This window comes from Alligator mississippiensis, chromosome 1 (genome assembly GCF_030867095.1).
Source record: "Alligator mississippiensis isolate rAllMis1 chromosome 1, rAllMis1, whole genome shotgun sequence".
Classification (NCBI taxonomy): domain Eukaryota; kingdom Metazoa; phylum Chordata; order Crocodylia; family Alligatoridae; genus Alligator; species Alligator mississippiensis.
In genome coordinates, this window is record NC_081824.1 from 94,892,970 (window position 1) to 94,912,864 (window position 19,895).

General features: G+C 41.4%; 1 protein-coding gene across 6 annotated transcripts in view; it reads left to right on the plus strand.

Annotated features, from left to right (window-relative positions):
- Nucleotides 1-19,895, plus strand: part of CCDC162 (uncharacterized) — a 153,004-nt gene that overhangs the window by 26,838 nt on the left and 106,271 nt on the right. For all 6 annotated transcript variants that reach the window (XM_059732773.1, XM_059732782.1, XM_059732784.1 and 3 more), the window contains exons 7-15: nt 728-890; nt 5,485-5,642; nt 7,163-7,315; nt 9,948-10,049; nt 12,007-12,168; nt 15,718-15,827; nt 16,080-16,215; nt 16,301-16,504; nt 19,215-19,407. In XM_059732773.1, the coding sequence (XP_059588756.1) occupies nt 728-890; nt 5,485-5,642; nt 7,163-7,315; nt 9,948-10,049; nt 12,007-12,168; nt 15,718-15,827; nt 16,080-16,215; nt 16,301-16,504; nt 19,215-19,407 (1,381 nt within the window). The remainder of the gene's footprint in view (nt 1-727; nt 891-5,484; nt 5,643-7,162; nt 7,316-9,947; nt 10,050-12,006; nt 12,169-15,717; nt 15,828-16,079; nt 16,216-16,300; nt 16,505-19,214; nt 19,408-19,895) is intronic.

Consider the following 19,895-nt stretch of genomic DNA (forward strand, 5'->3'; position numbering starts at 1 on the left):
GGCAGAGATACCACAGCCACATACACACTTTCTGATGCTGTAAAAAACCCTTAGCGGGAAAACAGAATCCATGTGTTCATGGGTGACTGGTATCACCTTAGTCAAGAGGAGCATGTGTCCTTCCAGTGACCAGTCAGCAACCGGGAGGGGACCACATTTCAAGAGCTAAAGGAGCCCCACAGGCCAGATGACACAGATCAGCAGGCTGGGTGTGACATTCAGGCCAGGGGCTGAACACCTCTGGTCTAGGGCATGAATAGAGCTGTCTGGAAGGAAGAAGTTTGGATAGATGATTTTGGCTTATGGTTGTTATATTTATTTGCCAGAAAAGTCAAACCTCCAGGGAAGGTGGAGTTTGGCTTTAGTGTACTGCACAGTCTGTCTGTAGACTAGATTAGAAGTAGCAACAGTTCAGAGGCCCATATTATCTAATGCTACCCCTGTAGTAAGGCCAACTTATAATAAGCTCATGTATGAGGATTCACTAGAGAAAAATACAAATGCAAATCTGAGTAGTTGTTTACTGTACTTAGTGATTACACAATAAAGTCATTGAAAGCAGTTTTCAATTTTTTGTTGTTTATAATCTGAAAGCTAATCATGGTTAATATTTTTCCTCTTCTGTGCCTTTGTCTCCTTCCCACCCTCCCCTCTTTGGTCATAGATTCAATAGCTTTAATGCCCTTTCAGTGAATCAAAGTAATGATGCTTGCATTTATAACTTCAGGTTCTGCAGTATTTACCCATCTCTCACAGAATGAGTGTAACTATTGAGAAACACCCTGATGTGGCCCAGGACAACCAGGACAAATTTGGAAGTGTTGCTGGGTCTGAATCTTTGTCTTCTGATGTTCGTTTCTTCCTGTGCCCCAGTTCATCATATACTGATGGTGAGAAATGGCCACTCTTCCCTTAAAACCTCAGTAAAAGGATGGTGCGCTTGAGGAAAGTGAAGAGATTTGTTAGCAGACTTAAAAGATTCAGAGTTCAGAATTCATAGTTTAGTGTGGGCAATTTCCTTAATATTCCACCCATCTATTTTTTTAGTAAGGTTGCATAGAACTTGTATTGAATTGTCATTAAGGACATTTGTACACACCGTGGGGTTTTACTTCGGTTTAATTCTCCCTAAAGTGGGTTTTTAAAAACATTGCTTCAATTTAGGGCAAAGTAAATCCACGTGGCATGTACACAAGGGTTGGGCTTGATCCTTACCTGCCTCTCCAGCGGCAGAGAGGGGAGGGTGAGCTGCTAGCGGGCCAAGCAGTCCCTGAGCTGGGGGGGAGGAGGGGGCTGGTGCTTCCCCCCACAGCAGCGGTGGCACCCCCCAGGCAGCACCCACCCACAGGCACCCAGCCTGGGGAGGCAGGCAGGATCCAGGGAGGAAAAAAAAAAAGATCAGGTTAGCCAGTTTTTTTTTTTCTTCAGTGGAGCCTGGCTGCACAGGCTGCTGCTGGGCTGCCTGCATGGAGGCACAGCCCCTGAGCTGCACAGGGCCTGGTGCTTCGCTCTGCAGCTGTAAGGTAGCAAATTAAAACAGCCTGGACATGTTTTATTTTGCTGCATCCCAAAGTCATTTAATGCGCATTATGCCCCCAACATAAAAACAGCCACACCATTAAAGCGCATTACGCTGCTGACATGTGTAAACAGCTGCACCATTAAAGCAGTACAAAAGGGCATTAAGCTGCTTTAAAGGCCAATTTTGTGCCATGTTCAAATGGCCTAAGAGTCCAATTAGAAAATACAGGCGGACTCCACTTGATCAAGAAACTGGGGAATTATTTTGATTATAGCAAGTGTTGAAATGTTTATCTTTCTGCCTTTCACTCAAATGCTGCCTAAAAATATGTATTGACTAATTAAGCAATCCACCTCTCCATAAAACACACAGGAAAGCTGCTTCGTGGTGTTTCCTTATTTCTGTTGTATTCTGGATACTGTGCTGTTATTCATATAACATCACAAATGTGTGTGGCACTTCACAGGCAAATAAAGAATCCCTGAACAAAATAGCTTCAATCCAGTGGTTCAGTTGTCCCTTCGATGGCCTGGTCCTGAATTCAGGAGAGCACAGAACTGTGTCATCTGAGAAGATTGTTCCCGTCTGTAGCTGGGAAGCAGACTAGTTAGTGTGAGTGAGAGAATCAGGGCTGTGGCCTGCAACCTTGCCCCATCCCCCTCCCCCTGCCCCTGCCCCTGCACTCCATTGCTCCCTATTTTGAGAGTTTAGTACAATATGGAAGGGCATAATATGGCCTGCAGTAAAGATAATTTTGAATGATTCATTAAATGTGTGCTGGTGAGGAGAACAGTAAGTAAAGAATGAATTGGTAGGTTCTAAAATGGAGAAGGGTATGAGACACAAAGTATGGTTGGGGGAGAGAGAGTCCAGCTTCATGAAACATTACTTTCTGCACATAGTTGCCTCCATCCTTAATGGTGGTTGTGTATGTGCCCTAAAAGGGCTTAATAGAAAGGAGAAAAAGTTGGAGGATCCACCACTGCATGTATCATGTTCCTTTTAGGACATTATTAGCTTCAGTTTTAAGGGACCCTAAAAGCTGTTATAGTCTTTAGCACTGCTCTGTGAGAGGCATCACAGGTGCACTGCTGATTTTGGACATTCATTAGCAATTGTCACTCTTCCTGCTACACTAGTAATACTGAGCCTGTACACACCGTGAAGCTTAATCCTCATTAATTTAAATAGGTTTATAACATTTAAATTTGTTTATTTTGGAGCGTTGCATCAGTGTTTGCATGCACTAGGTTTTTGAGTGAATTAAGTCTGGTCCCTGTACGGCACCACAGGAGTGTGGGATGGTCCAGTGTATGCCTGCCCAGCTTGGGACCCTTGCCCCATGCTCTGCCACACTGCTGTGGAAGCAGGGAGTTGGCAAATGGTATAAGAAAAAAAAAAGCGAAAGCAATTCGGAAGCAAAAACAATTTGAAGCGGTGAACTATGAAAAAGTCACAGCACCATCTGGTGGACAAAGAGGCTCATTACATGTCTTTGAGTACCTTTGTGTTTGCACTCAATGAATCACTCATGGATGTGACGCTTTAATTCATGGCAAGCCAAATTAAACTACATCTGAGGTGTTTTACTTCAATGTGCCAGAAAGACTTTTAAAGCATTCGGAAAACCCACTCGTGCAAACAGTCATGCCGTTGCAGTGCAAGAAAGCACAAAAAACGTGGTGTGTACAAATGCTCACTATGAACAGAACTATATTGAGACCTGCTATGTTTTTCCAGTCTGTTCCCCTTGGCTGCTGGTTTTCCATGATAAAACTCCTATAAATTCTGTACCATTGTTGGTCTGTGAGACTGGAACAAGAGTGGTGCATCCAGTGGTATGACCTTATATGGATAAGGCCTCTTCTCTCGAGGAAGGGACAAAATAGGGCCCAAGACCTCACAGTAGAGAAAGAGTTGGCAGAGGGTCATCTGAGGATTCAAGAATATTTTTAGGCTTATTGCTGTGGTTGTCTTGGGAAACATCCCTCCCCACAAGGCCATTGTCTTATCTTGTATCATGTAGCTTGTTTTAAAGTGCATTTGGGTAATTCACTTTGCAAGAGAATTGGTAATAAGAAGCTACTCAAAAGCAACTTAGCTCATTTTGATGTTTTGCTTCAGTAACTGGTTATCTAATGGCTTTTTCTGCAGTATTATATTAACATTGCAGGCTTCAGTCATATCCTGTCTAGATCTGAGCCACATAGATTAAACAACAAAATGATTAAACAAAACATTAAAAGCGAAGATGAAGTGAAGTGTAGAATGGGAACACAGATGGCCCATTATGGCCAAAACACTGATCTAATATATTAGATTATATATAGCTTCAGTAAATCCCCATGGTCTTGCTGAATTTCAGAAAATTGTAACATATCTATTAAAATGCTTTGACTGTGTTGTCAGTATAATGCCCAGGGGAGAGCAGCTTAATATTTATTTGGACTTTCAGAAATCTTTTGGGGGAATCTGTTGCTTGTTCCCAAGAGGTCCTACTGCAACACAGTTCAAATAAGCATGCGGCAGCTATTCAGCGAGTATGAAATTAGTATAGCCTTTATTCATAACATCAGCTGGGTGATCAGATAGGTCAGCAGCAGAGATAGTGCAGAGTTAAACACAAATCCAAAGTGCCTTTCTGTTCTATTCTTCTTTATACATTAGAAATGCCTACATCAGGCAGACATAATTGCACATTACTACTTAACTATCTTATATGTCTATTTTACCCAGTTTGGGTTATATCATTCTACATACTTTCCTCATGATTTATCATGTTTGGTGCCATGCACTTTTACATTTTATGGATTAATGAATTTATTTAAGCACAGCATCCCCTACACATGTGTTGTTTCATCTTTGGCCATACCATCCTATGCATTTTTATCCACTGTTGCAGTTTGTACTGATTCCATCCATCTCAGGATGTACTTGAACAGATCCCAAGTGTCCTGATACACACTCTGTTGCAGAACTTACAGCTTCCAAGCTTTTAACTCCTCCTGGGTTACCTTATGACCTACATTGCTAAAGAAGGGCAAAATCTTGTCAACCGTTAATAATCGGCTTAGCATCAGAAAACAAATAGCAGGATTTAATGTTTGAATTTTTTTTTTTTTTAGCATAGCAGAAGGCGGAAGCATTACCTGAAGCTCCCATACTAAACCCAGTTGTAAACACAGTTACTGAAAATCTGAGAAGTGGGGTGGCAGAATTTGCAGACATTATTAGGTTGGTCAAGAATAGAACAATGTTTGAGCCATTGGCAAGTTTGATTCCAGATGCAGCTGGAAAAAAAGAACAGGATCAGGAGGAAAAGACACCCACATGAATATATAATATTTCCAAAAACTATTTCTAAAACTTGGTGGTGCGTGTCGGGTGTAGGTGGGTGTTGGAAGTGATTGCATCAGAACTGATTTGCTCATTCTTAATACAGAGGAAGAGGAGGAGCCCTGTTTTCAGGAGCATGCTACTGAGAGAAAATTTACAGCAGTGCCATAATCATATTGGTTGCTATAGCAGTGATGAAACTAAAATAGTTAACATACCTCACTTGCTTGTAGGCTGTGAAGATTTTATGGAAGGACTGACTAACACCTGGGTGTTTTGTGAACCAGTAATGCTGTCATAGTTCAGGCACTTGGATGTGTTATTTACCCTGTGCTTTCCGTTTTGGCAACTAAGTGTTCCTCTAGTAATAACAGCAATAACACTATATAGTACTAGAGCAAGCTGCATTCAGAATAGCTATTAGTATTTTAACATTTGGACATGGAGGAGGTTTTAATAAATATCCATTGGATATTCTGTGTCAGACTGAATTCTTTAAGACCTTTCAATATACATAATGAATGGGAGGATAAGAGTGCTGTCTGGATGCTAATAAAGACATTGCTTTTCAGAAGTCACTTACAACTGTTGCAAACCGCAGTTAATTGAGTTCTGGTTTCTTGTAGGGCCACACAGAAGGGACACTGCATTCATGTTGCCTCGTCACTGCACAGGAACTGATGAGCTGAAACCTCAGCTCCAACTTCTCCTTTCTCACTTTGGTATCTGCTATGATACAGATAATCTCAAGAACTCAGCTGATGAGATGCAGCTTTTTTCCCTGGTAATAAGATCATTAAAAAAAACCCAAACCACTGAGCTGGGTGGCAAGGTGGGTCTGGAGACTGAGGAGTGCAAATAGCATTGTGTGCAGCAGGAAGTGAGTACCTTGTCTTTGATAAGAAGTGCATCCAGATGGAGAGCAGTTAAAAGCTTGGATAACTTCTCTTATAGCATAGTACAGCAGTTACTGGAAACATGGACACATTGCTGTCTTTAACATGTATGGTAATTTTGATTAAGGTAAATTCGTAATCCATAAAAAATTACCATAATTACCAGGGCTTTATTTTATCTGATGACCCTCCTGCCATTACACATGGGTTCATTTCTCAGACTTGTCTTACTTCATTTTAGCATGTCTTATGACCAAGGATCCTGGTTTTCTCTGATTTAAAAAAAAAATCCCCAAATTTCGTATTTAAAAAAGTAACCCAAAATCCACATGTCCCTGTGATTAAAATGAAACACCTATATATAAATATATATATATATATATATATATATAAAAAAAATAAAAGCCTCTGTCTGTCTGTCTGTAATGCTTTATTTGTATTCTGATTGACCAACGGAAACAGCCAATCAGAGTGCTCCAAGCATGGGGGAGCACCTCTGTGATTCTGAAGCTGCCCCGAGGTACAAACAGAGGGTGGGGAGCTGAGGCCAGCCCTGCCCCCTGCAAAAGGCAGAACAGCGGCAGCATGGGTTTTTAGATGGTGGCACTCCAGCCCAGCCCCCACCTGCAACATTCTTGATGGGCAATTGGCTAGCATATATATATATATATATATATATATATATATATATATATATCTGTGTGTGTATCTCTATATTAGTGGTGTTTCATTTTAATCACGGAAAAATATGGATTTTGGGTTACTGTTTTTAATCTGAAAATTGGGGATTTTTTTTTTTATCAGAGAAAACCAGGATCCCTGCTTATGACTGTGAAGGATTGTGAAGGATGATGATGACAGATACGGGTCACTACCACTGGGGGTCAGGCTTTTACATGCCATTGATTATCTTCCTAATTAATTGCCTTCCTAGGTTTATCAGTAAAGGTGAAAAATATGGGGAGAGAATATTTTCTCTTTTCTGCTATAAAAATATCACCATGTAACTGGTCCAGGATATAGTAGAGGTGTTTAATAATTATGTACACATGTTCATATATGTATTCATTTAAAAATAAGCCCACCAGTTGTCCCATTTGTCTCATTGGGACTAATAACATACCTAGAGTCAAGCATACGAAGCAATATTTGCAAAGCTAGGCCATAGCATGGATTTCTTTGTACAATGTACCAGTAATCTAGTTTTTCATCTTTGGAGGTTCTCAAAATAGCATCAAGCAGTTTCATCATCTTTGCTGTAAGAACATGAGAAGGAAGCATAGGGCTTTGTGATCCTCTCTCTCTCATAGGCCTGGTCACGTTGCAGTTAGGTTGTTCTGGGGTTATTCTTGGGCACCTGCCCTGTCCTATACAGCCTGTCGGAGTACATTCTCTACGTACCTTTCAGGTTGTCCGGAAATTTCGAAACGTCTTTCACAAACAGCAGGTGATGAGAACATTTCCAGTTTATGATACTGGGAGGCCTGGATCAGAAAACTGGGGTACATTTGATCCTAGCATAACTTTAAAAAAGCGAGCGAACTGGATTCCTTTTTTACGGGTAAATATAAGTGATTTGTTTTCTTTTTACACTCTGTTGGTAAGTGGCAGTAACTGCACTTCAAAGTGTTAGAAGTTACTTTTCAGTCATTTACTTTTAAAATGCATTTTTAATAAGCATACAATGATCCTTTCTGGAAAAATCAAATTATGTCTAACTACCACCATATACTTGGGGGCCACCTCTTAGGATCTATCACTTAGTTTTATTTTATTTTTTACTGCAAGGAAAGAGTGAATTTATTGGTCACATCTAGGAAATACATAGGCTTATTGTCTGTGTTACACAAAGTCATTTTAAATAGCTGTATAGAAGAGAAAACATGGTTTATGACAAAGTGGGTTAATGACATTGGATTAGAAATTAGTACTGAAGAATGGGAGACCATGTGGAACAATGGTCCTCACATCCATCTGTACAATAATAAAATAAAGTTACCTTATATTGGTGGTTTACCACCTCTCTTGAAATGTATTTATGGTACAGGAACAGGCAAATGTTAGAGGGAATGTGGTTAGTTGGGAGGATTCTACCACATATGGTGGACGTGTCCCAGAATGAAATTATTTTGCAAGAAGGTTGGAGACATGGTGAGGAAAATAACAAGATGTCAACTATTAGGTAATTCTTTAGTGTTCCTATTAAATCTTCCTGAATGCTCTATGCCATATAAGAGGCATAAGAAATTGATCACACATCTTGTAATAACTGCAAGAAATACAGTTGCAAAAACCTGGAAGAGAACTGCCCCCCCACTCTCCTCTTAAAATCACTGGGTGTTTGTACACGCCACGGGAGTTTAATTCAGTTTAATTCTCCCTAAATTAAAATCATGGGTTTTAAAAAACCCACCATTTCCACCATTTCTATTTAGGGAGAATTAAACCAAATTAAACTCCCATGGCACAACACAAGGGTGGGGGCTAGATCCTTAGAGCTTACCTGTCTCTCCAGGGGCAGGGTGGAAGAAGGCAAGCTGCTGACGGGCTTAGCAGTCTGTGAGCTGCGCAGAGGCCTGGTGCTTCCCTACAAAGCTGCAACGGGGCTGGTGCTTCCCTTTGTGGTGGTACCTGCCCACTGGCACCCAGCCCAGGTTGTCTTGAGGGGATGCTGCAGCCATGGAGGGAAGCACTGGGCCCCCACGCAGCTCAGGCAGGCAGCAGGCTCTGGGAGGGGGAGGCGGTGGGGGAAAAGATCAGGCTCCTTGCCGCTTTTTTTTGTTCTTCAGTTGAGCCTGCCTGCCTGGGCTGCTGCTGGGTTGCACAGCCCCTGAGCTGCATGGGGCCCAGTGCTTCCCTCCACGGCTGCAGTGCCCCCAGGACTGCCTGGGCCAGCTGCCAGCAGATGGTACTTTGTTAGGTAGCAAACTAAAACACCTCAGAGGTGTTTTATCTTGCTATGTTACAAAGCCATTTAAAGTGGAATATGCTGCTGAGTCTGCAGACAAGAATGCCATTAAAGTAAAATACTCTGCCAAACATGCAAACAGAAGTGCCATTAAAGCGGAATACACCGCTGAGCGTGCAAACAGCAATGCCATTAAAGGGGTGCAAAAGGGCATTTAAGCCACTTTAAAGGCCAATTTTGAGGTGTGTACAAAGGCCCACTGACTGGTTTCACAAAGGCTGGGAATTATCAGTAATGGAAAAGTTGCCCCATCAAGTTGATGTTCTTCAAGGCAGGAAGAGAAAAGATGATTACTTGGACATTTGTTAGAAATTTTTGGCATTTAAGAAAAAGAATCACCTCCTGCCTCCAAACCAGAAAAATTTAGAAACTTTTCTGAATATTGAAGGAAGTGCAAGCTCTATGAGCTCAGGGGTGTACTTGGTAGCCATGTTGGTCTGAGACAAAAAGACATACATTTAACATGTATGTTAAGCTCTATGAGCTAACATTTAAGAATAAATTTTAAAATTTAAAAGCAGAAATAAGCAGAATGTTGTGAGACTTGTATTATGAAGAGTTCTAGGGAAAAACAAGGAGGGGGCGACTCATCAGGTAGAAATGAAGAAACAAAAGCTTAACATCGACAGAAATATTATTATAAAGGACCTATCAGAGACTGAAAGGAAGAGAGGAAAAGAACACAAGACGCCTGTGGATATTGACTTGAGTTAAGGCAGCACTGATGATGCAAGATACATATCTGTCTTTGTATCTATTAAGAGATTGGATGGATCTTTATATGTCAAATCTGTTATCTGATAAGTGGCATTAATTATTAATACAGAAAAGGCAAGGTTTTTGAGTAGATATGATGTTTTTAATTAGACTGAGTAGTTGGAAAAAAGATCTTAGCAAGCTTTTGGGCGCAATCGCCTTTCTTCAGGCATAAGAAGTGTCTGCTGGTCTGAGACTCCAAAGAACGAGAAAGACTTCCTATGCCTGAAGAAGGATGATTGCACCCGAAAGCTTGTTAAGATCTTTTTTCGAACTACTCAGTTGGTCTAATAAAAGATATTACATCTACTCAAAGAACCTTGCCTGCCTATGTCATTAGACCAACACAGCTACAACCAAAAACCCAGCTAAATACAGAAAATGAATTCATTGCACGTACCTTTGCTAACCGATGTCTTCTGTGTGAGCAACATTAAGTTATATAATAAATGTTATATTTGTTCTTCAGATCAAGCCAAAACAAGATCCCTGGCAGCAAAAGCTCTTGACAAAATTGAAACAGTGGAAAAAGGTGGATCTGCTGATGGATCTCCAGTCAAAGTTTTTAGAGGCAAGTGAACTGGAGACTCTAAATGTATTATATTTTGTTCATTCAGTGACCATATTCAGTAACATTGGAAAACCCAGAGAAAGACTCTTTTCTGCTTCAAGTAAGTTGTCTCAGCCTTATGTTCCAGACTATAAACTTCAGGCATGAGATACAGAAGCTGAACCTCTAGTACTGAGATGATGCTGTTTTTTTCTTCTGTCTTCACTGACTAGTGGGAAACTAGATAGGAAAGATTCAGAACACAGGAAATATGAATTTACAATTTTAACATATAGCTTAGGTAGATCCTAGTTATTTACGTGTTTGGACATGATTCTGAGCTGGCATACATCTGTTCTACACCCAGTGCCAATGGTGTTAATTTTAACATGCACTATTGTAAACAGAATCTGAATTGAGCTTGTGAAGCTTAGAGGGAGAAACGCATTAGAGTAGTGACCTGGAACATAGAGGACCCAGGTTCAGTTTACTACCTCACCAGAAATTTTCTGTGCGAGTCACTGAGCTTCCTTCTTCCCTTGTTCCCTTCCTGTAAAATGGGGACACCAGTGTTCCCTGCCTGTCAGTGTTATCATCTGCATTAAAGAGTGTCAAGTGCTCAGTTACTACAGCAGTGGGAATCATATCAAATCTGAAGAACTGATATGGAAGTCTCACTAAACAGAATAAAATTGCTGACATCTATGGATGTTTTTAGATGTGTTCTGGGAGTGGGGGGTGGGGTGCTTTAATTAGAGTGGCTCCAAGAGCCACTCTAATTAAAATGCTTGGAGTGTCTTGTGTATCAGTGTCCCCGTGCTTCAAAATGCTGGCAGGGGTGCTTTAACTAAATCTCATTAAACGAGCTTTAGTTAAAGTACCCCTGTTGCCATTTTGAGGTGTGCGGATGCTGATACACGAGACACAGAGGCTGCTGGCAACACCCTAATTAGCATGCTCCAGGAGACTCGATTAATTGAGTCTGCTCCAACTCCTTGCACGTCTACAGGCACCCACCAGGCCAGATATAGCCTGAGAAATGGCATCTCATAGCATCTAGTGCTGAAACTTTTAGCTTCATCCAAAAGCTAGAAAAGGAATACGTATCTGAAATCTTAATTCATATAGTGCGTGCAGAGAATTTTTAACTGGAAAGGACTGTAGAAGATACTGTCTCTCAAAGTGGAACAAAGGAACAGGTGATCCTTAACCAGAAAACCAGTTAATGAAGTGGTCAATTAGGAGGTTCCATGGTCCCCAAACTGATGGGTTTTGAGTCTCAGGGTTCATGTCTCTAACAGCAGTAAACATAATATGAAGCTACAGAAAAACAGGGGGGAAATATATAAGCATATAAGTTTTATTTATTAATAAACTTAAAACATTTCAAATTGAAAAAATAAGATAGATATTTGCCATATTTCCAGGAAGTAAATATAAGAAGATAAGAGCACCAGGTGGCACTCATTGATAGGATTCAAATAAATAATACTGCACATGAAAAGAGACTGCGGCTGTAGTTCACCTGGTGAATTAATTAAAATTCTGTTTTTGAATGGTGCTTGATTTTTTTTTGTTTAAAATCCCTCTATTATAGGCTTCTTCTGGATTCAGTCCTCATATCTGTATCTAATTCATTTTCAACAACAAAGTTTGATTTAATGATAAATACAAATTAATTTCCAAGGTCTGATCATTCAACCTCTTTGTTCAAAAGAAATCATACATAACATTCTCTGTAAAAAAAAATTCTAGACCCCAGAGCTATACTTTTACACTTATGGGACAGGGGAAAAGAGACCATTTGCATGCAGGCAGTAGAAGCAACAGTGTGCATTTATAAAACAAAATGGGGGCACTATGCCCCTTTGATAAACATCCTAGAACTCATCTCTGCTCTTCATAAAAGGATGGCTTTGCTTGTAGGCTTGCCTTGTGAATCTTACTTGTTTCTGATATTGGATATGATTGAAATAAGGTATCCAGCATGGAGCAAGTGATGGAAGTTCTCCAGGAGCATGCAACATCAGTGCTAGAACCACATCCAGTACCACTAAATTTTGTGACTTCGTGCAGCTCAGGGCAGAATAATTATGATCAAATCTGGAAGAGAATTTACAGCACCTCTGAACTCCATCAGGTATGTAGAAGGGAAAGGGGCAGCTGAAAGTTTCATTGCTGTGATGATTGTGAATTATTAACACGTTTCACACGTTTTCATGAGTTACAGTGAAGAGCCTCCAAATGAGATTTATTTCTCTGTGGTCTGCCCTGAGGTGGGAAATGACTCCACACACAATGCATTGCTGCAAGGAAAATGGACATTTTTTTGGCAGTTTGAAAAAGCTTTTTTGCTCTTGAAATTTGGGAGCTTGATGATTTTTTTTGGCAAGCTCATGACAAGTTCAAAACATTGTGCTTTCTTTTGTTTTTAAATGCCGCTATTTTATATCTTGCTGTTTTGATAAATTCTAAATTCAGATTTAAATTACTGAACTAGATTAAAATGATCTGTTTAAAAGGATTAACAACACTCTTTTAACTGAGGGAGTTGCTTATGTCTCATCTTTTTGTGTGTCAGTTCTAATCTTTCTCTGTGCTGTAGTTTATTAGCCTTCAATCATGTAAGAATCACTCCATGGTGCATGCCTGCACCTTGGAGGAGCCTTTCTAGTAGGCATCTGTCTGTCTTGTGAGACAATAGAATTACGCCGAGTGAGACATCAGCTCATTGAACAAAATCTTCACTTGAAAGCCAGAGGAAATGTACATGGGTGCAGAAATCTGCCCAGACAGAACTCCAGGATTAACATCTCTGCTTGCACATGACCAGCTTTTTGGCTACTGAGACTGAAGATGAGAGCAAAAAGGGTTTGTGGCTTATTTCAAAAGGGTGACCATGTTTAATCACATTCTGTTTAAACAGTTATCCAGCACGGCTTAAAAGTGACAGAGAACTTTGCCTGTGATAAAACTAACTTTTTATCACTGCTCTGATGAGTCCTGATGTTTTTTAACAGAGCCTTGGAAGGAGTTAAGGAGAGATAGATATTAATGAATTAGGCCTGACAGCTGCAAAGGGTGAGGCTGTGTGGTGATGCTGAAGAGTGCTTGATAACTAGCTGTGAAAAAAAGAAAGGCTATCCTATGTCTTGATAGGCCATTGTAACAGTGGGGACCTTCTCAGGGCCGATTTGCCTTTGGCCCGCCTATCTGTTTCTCGGCCAACCGCCCGCCTTCTCACCTGCCATGCCTTGTTGTCAATTAATTAACAATCTTAATTAGGTGGGAGGCTGCCCACTTCTTGCCCCGATGCCATGGGGTGCTATCTGTAGCTCCGTACCTCCCCTACACCACAGCCTACACCTCGCAGATGGCATCCAGCTGTTACTCTCACCAGCGCCACACTGGGCCCCAGAATCCTCCTCTTAGGACCCCTCCAAGATCCCTCCATTCAGGTGGCCTACCCCACCTTCATTCAGGCGAACTAGCTCCCAGAAACTATTTTCCCCTCTCAAGGGTGGTCCCCCCGGGACCTTTGGCCATATAGACCCTGGCCTCACCTCCAAGGCCAGTCAGAAACCCCAGGCCCTCTTAGCTCTAGGCATCCCTCGCGGTGGGCCCCTGGGTACTCTCTCAATCAGGTCAGAGTCTCTAGCCCCACTCTATCTCTGCCTTCTGGCCCTATTAGTGGGTGACCCACCCGGTTGTGAGGGCTAGGGGTTAAGGTGCCCCGACCCGCTTTTCACTGGGTGGTAACTGGCCTGGCATTTCCTGGGGACTCCCGCACCACTGAGAGCCCCACCAGGCCACCCACTCCCGGCAGGGTGCAGTTTTAGGTCATGCCCTGGACCAGGAGCCTCCTAGCCATCCCCTACAGCTCCTCCCTTACCACCAGGTGATACCAGCAGCCAGGCAATGTTGCTGCCTGCCTGCCAGCAGGGAACTGAACTGTTGATATAGACAGCCAGGGATCTAAAATGGCTGCCACAATGGCAGCCAGCACCTGCTGGCTGTTTGGCTCTGACCTTAAAGTGGCAGGCACCAACAGTGCTCTGCCACAGCCATCCTTCTGACTAGGGATCAGAGGGAAAAACTACATGGACCAGTGCCTCACTTTTTAGAAAGAAGCGTAAACTAACTAACTTCCTTTCACTCTTACCTGAGAAGTTCAGAGTGAGAAATTGGGTCCCAATCAAGCTTTTCAAAATTTGTGGGAATTCATTCAACCTAGAGGAACCATTAAAGTCAGACAGAAGATAGGGTAGATTTGCACTTTATAGACTAACTAAACTGGAGAGACATAGCATAAAATTTTGTGAGCCTGAGCTCATTTCATTAGATTCTGTGAAAGGACATGCACAGACCAGTGTATAAAATAAAGTGATCTGAGTACAAAAGATAGAAAAGGGGCTGTACAAGGAGAGACAAACAAGTAGTAAGCCCATAGGGACAAAGAAGTCATAAAAGGGGTCATCCAGGTAATGGAATAAGGATTCACAGTCCCAGTTTAGACCATATTTAACATAGTCCAGTCAGTGGATGTTTTCTTGTCCTACAATTTTGCATTCAAGTTGTTTTTAAAGTTTTATTGTCTAAGAACAACCTCTCTGAGGTCAGCGACAGAATATCCAGGGAGTTTAAAGTGTGCTGTCACAGTCATGTGTATCTTTCTGGAACTGAGTCAGATCCGTGTTCATTTATTTTTACATGTAGGGATCACCCCTCTGTCCAATGTAGACAGAAGAGGGGCACTGTAAGCAGGTGGCATTTATGACATTAGTAGACTTGCAGGTGAATGAACCTCAGGTGTCATAATCTGGGTTGTTTGCTCCACTGATGATGTGGTCTGTATTGATGAAGGGGCACAGTTTGCATCTGGGTCCATTGCCAACTTCAGTGCCTCAGTGAGAAAATGAGTTAGGTGGTCTGTTGCTTGAGAGATGTCATTTGAGGTTGTAGGGCTGCCTGTAAACCGAGACAGGTTTGTCCGCCATGGCTACCTTTAAACTGTCATCCTTTTCTATTGTGGAGACAAACCTGGAATCAAATACCCCCTGGTTCTTAGGCCAACACTAGGAGGGGTTGGAGGTCATTAACCATGTGTCCAAGGTGTACAAGCTGGGGCTGTAAGTGACCACCAGAGGGTTTCTGTTGTCCTTGTCTTAGGGTTTGTATTGTAACAAGTTAGAGTGAGGTCTGTGTCAGGCTTTGTTGATTTCTGTGGCTATAATTTTGTGATTGTATTATAATTATAGAAATCCTTGCTCTGGATCCTTAAAGTATGTATCTCAGTCAGAGATGGAGAAAGAAAGCTGGACTAGATGATAGAGTGCTGGACTTGGGACAGCTTGGGTCCATTTTCTCTTTAAGCCATGGATTTTCGGTGTGACCTTGGACAGGTTCCTCAATTTACCTTGTGCCTTTGTTCTCTTGTTGTAAAGCTAAACTAATCCTTCAAGATATTATAATGGTTTTGTGAGGATTAAAACTAATGACTGCGGGGCATTTAAATGTTGTGGCAATGAGGGAGATGGGATCACTCATATACCTGATAAGAAGGACCATGTTTGTGATCCAGCATGGCAGTTGCAATGCTTTTATGATAAAATGCCTCTTTATATAATGCTGGCAAATAAGAAATGTATGTATGTTTATAATGCTTTTTTGTGGGAATGGTGGAGAACAGGAACAAAATTTAGAGGATGATAGCCTGGCTGTGGGCAAGAGTGAGAAGAACATGGAAAATGTCAGTCTCAGCAAGGATCCAGGATCTTCCAGGAAGAAGAAGGAAACAGGGTGAATCTTTCTTTTTCTTTACTTCTGTTCTTTAAAGGGAATACTCTTTAGAAATGTGATTGAGACCAGAAACACTAGTCCTGCCTTCTCTATTTTATTATTCAGTACTGCAGGTTCCCATGGTAGTAAGTTCATTAGGTATCAGTTTACTTCTAGTCAACAGACATAAAAAGGCTGTTTAATTTGGACAGGTTTTAGAAATCTCTTTGAGGAACAGTGATTTAATTACCTTTCTTCTGTCTGGAAAAAAAGGTATAGTTACATAACAACTTTGCAGCTGCTGGGATTAGAGGAGGGCACAGAGGCCAACAATAAGGACGTGGTCATGAGGAAAGGAGCGTACTTGTCTGTCCTTTACTTACGTCACCTGAGAATCAGAGAGCTAAAGGTAAAAATACAGATCCACATTGCTGTCATTTATTTTAGGTCAGAGGTAAGATCCAATCACATATTTTATTTTTGCTTTATTTCAGAGGGTCTGCTTGGGAGTCCTGAACTATTTCAGATCTGTTGAGCGTACCTTAACCATTAGCACCTCTGGTCTCTTGGTTAATGCTGGTAACCTTGTCCCCAGTGCTGAAGATACCTGCTGGGTAAATGCTGTCAAAGGAGGCATTGGTATGTCTGGTGGTCTTGGCTCTCATCACTATGTCTATTATACGCCAGCTGATTTCAAGGTGAGGGCATGCATTCAGTATCTCGGTATTCAGTAAATGGAGGTACATAGTATATTAGTTATCCTCCTAATCTCTGCCTTTCCACAGCAAACCATACTATGATAAATTGCTAAGTCATCCTGCAGGTTGTGTTTATTCTGCTCCTTGGATGCTTTTCCCTATCCATGTGCTTTCCATTTGCTTATCTCTTCCAGGACCAGTTTCCAAGCCATTTCCAGCAGCCACCTTCTGAACCTGAGCCACCAGATAACAGCATCTTTTCTTAGGGCCTTGTTATATGGTCATTTTAGGTGACTTCTGGAGCTCTTAACCCCTGGATTAGCTGCACATTAATACCTTTGTGTGGTTTAAAGCACTTGTTATTCAGATCAAAGTTATGCCACTTCAGGGCAGAATTATCTCTAATTTGCATAATCTTGCTCTTGTTTCATCAAGGTGTTGCCACTCCCCACAGCTATTCTACCAAAGTTGAAGTCTTTCAGTATCCCAGGATGCTCCAGGGTTGTGGTGCTCACTCTGCCTACTCAACACAGGAGTAGCAAGCCGGTCTGGGTGGCATAGAAAGCCACTGTGGTCACTGGGTTGCCAGGGAAGCTCCAGCCACCTTTTACCACCCCCAGATTGAAAGAGTTAGGGGACTCAAAGACAACACAAGGAACATTATGGATACATTACTGAATATCGCCTCTGCCTGGGCCCGTGCACAGCTCCAAGTCCTGTCCCTGCTCATCAAGTTTCTAGTGGCAAGTCACAGCTGTGCAGGCAAAGGACAGACAGATGGTTTTTCACCTTAAGGTGTGACTGCTCCACTAAATCAAGCAACACTAAGTCAATTAATATTCGTGCAGCTTACAGTGTGAGATATAACAAGGCCCTTATTTCTCTTCAGATGTGGAATCTCAAATTCAGCAAGAGTTCAAGCAACACAGTCTGTTACCACTGACAGTGTTGAGGTCTGTTATCTGACTAAAACTGGCAGCATTTAGCCAATGCTTTCTAATAGGACTCTCAGTGTTTTTTCTAGCTTTGAAGCACCTGAGATGCCAGCCATTAATACAATGATATTGTGACGTATGAAAGGCTGTTGATGTCACTTCTGGAGATTTCTAAAATATATTTGTTTCATTTTTAGTTTTTGAATCATCCCCTGAAGCCTTTGTAGTTAGAATAACATGACTAAGATACTTACCTGTACACACTCATATCCTTCCTGTCTGTGTAGGACTGAATCTTATCTGCCTTGCTGCTTAGCCATGAATTTTGCATCTCTCTGAATTTGTGTTGGACATTTCTTCTTAGATGTTGAAGTGCTGTCTTCTAAACAGGCCTTATGGAGCTGATGTTTCTCGTTCAGTAGTCTCCCTATGTCAGTATTGTTTTCATCAAACTTATCTTGATGTTTACATGTGGTGGGACCAAGGGTATTGGATGCTGCCAAGTATACAGCATCTCTGAAGGATGCTCAATTTTCCTCAAAGTTAATGGAGTTCACATTGTTATTAGTTGGCTGCACAATGCTTCAACAAATGCCCTTTTCACATTCTCCTGTTTCAATTTGGAGACATTGAGCTTTTGGGTGCTTTTCTGTCTTGTGGTCATCTACTAGTATGTATCCAGATATTTAGCTTGGAGACTATGAGCCTGTGGTCAGTCCAGCATTCTGCACTTCTGATGGCCTTTGTCATTTTGACATCCTGTCTGTCTCTTTACTTGATGATGATCTAATCAATGAGAAGCCAGTGTTTGGAGCATGGGTGTATCCAAGATGCCTTGTTGCAGTTTGGCAGGCAGAAGACTGTGTTGGTGATGAGAAGGTTGTGTTTAGCACATTTCCTTAGTAGGAGGAGCTCATTACTGTTGCACTGCCTGAGGCCATTTTTTTTGATGATGCTTGGCCATGTCTGGTGATCAGAGTGTATATGTTGTAGGCAAAGAAGATGTACATCACATGGAAATGAAGAACAGGCATTGTCTAAGAAAAAGATAACAAGTAAATACAGCAGCAGCCATGTCCTTTTTTAAAAAGAGGAGTTTGCATTGCTATAGTTATATTAAGGACTAGATTATGCTTGGAAATTTACCACTATCATTGTATGGGTCTAGTTATACTCCAGTTGATATATTGCTGTAGTTTTATACTGGTATAAATCCTTAAGTGGACTTTTTTATTCCAAACTAAGGAATTTTTACATGGAACTCATACTGCTTTGACAGCCAGCACTACTCTAATTGTTTCCAATAGGAAGCGTGTGCCAGGGATATTATTGATCAATACTGACTAGAGTTACAGTGCCATGATAGATAATGTAGCCAGTTCTTTAAAGGTGAGGCTGATTTTAGAGAAATAAGACCCATAAATTAATGTCAAACTATTCCATTATTAGAATGCCCACAAATTAGAAATCAGTGTACTCTATATGTGTCTCAGTCAATAGGTTCCTCCATAACTCAATCACGGATTGCTAAATCTTTGCCTGTCTGCGGCTTCTGTCTAAATCACAGAAGCCATTACTCAACAAAGTAATGCTTGATTAGGAAAGATGGCAAGGAGACAATAAATGAGAAAATGTGTATTTTTTACTTTATTGTTCTTTAAACTTGTGGACCCCCTGCTTAAAGCTTGTTTCTTTTCCTAGATGTGTAAAGTGTCAAAGGACTTGTGGTACAACAGTCAGTTTTATAATATCTCTTGGTATTTGCTATTGCACAGGTCCACAGTGCAAAGTTCATGGAGTTTTTGGAGGTGGAAAACCATGATGACTTTTACACTACAGAAGATGGATGCATTCACACACAGGACCAGCGAGGGGCTTACATCATATATGACTTAGCTTTAAAGGACCTGAAAGAGCTTGAAAACCAGCTGCTGCTTGTAGCAAGCCAGTACATTGAGAAAGAGAAAAGTAAGATGTTTGTAAACCCATAAGTGTGGTTAGCGTAAGTAACCACCAATAAGTGGTTAGTGGAAATCAAATCCAGTTTGATTTCCTGTTTCCAAACTATGAGTTCTTGAAATGTGACTGTAGATGCTGTTTATACAGATCTCTCTTCTGGGTAACCATCTGGAGCCTTTCTTAGTACTTCTATTCATCTTCATACCAGAGCCATTGCTGTAGCATTTCAGCACTTATTGCTAGTGTTCCATCAACACAGTGTCTTTAAAAGTATATACCAGTAATCCATTAGAACAGGGGTATCAAATGCATCCCTCCTTGCAGGCTGGATCTGGACTGTGGGGCTCCTCATGGGTTAGTTGGATCCAGATATTGTGGTGGTGGCAAGGCATGTGGCAATGATGTAGGAGTTAATGCAGCCATTGCTTCCTCCCAGCTGCTGAAATGATCCCCCAACAGGACTTGGTAACCCTGATTTCAGTGGCATCTCTGCCTCT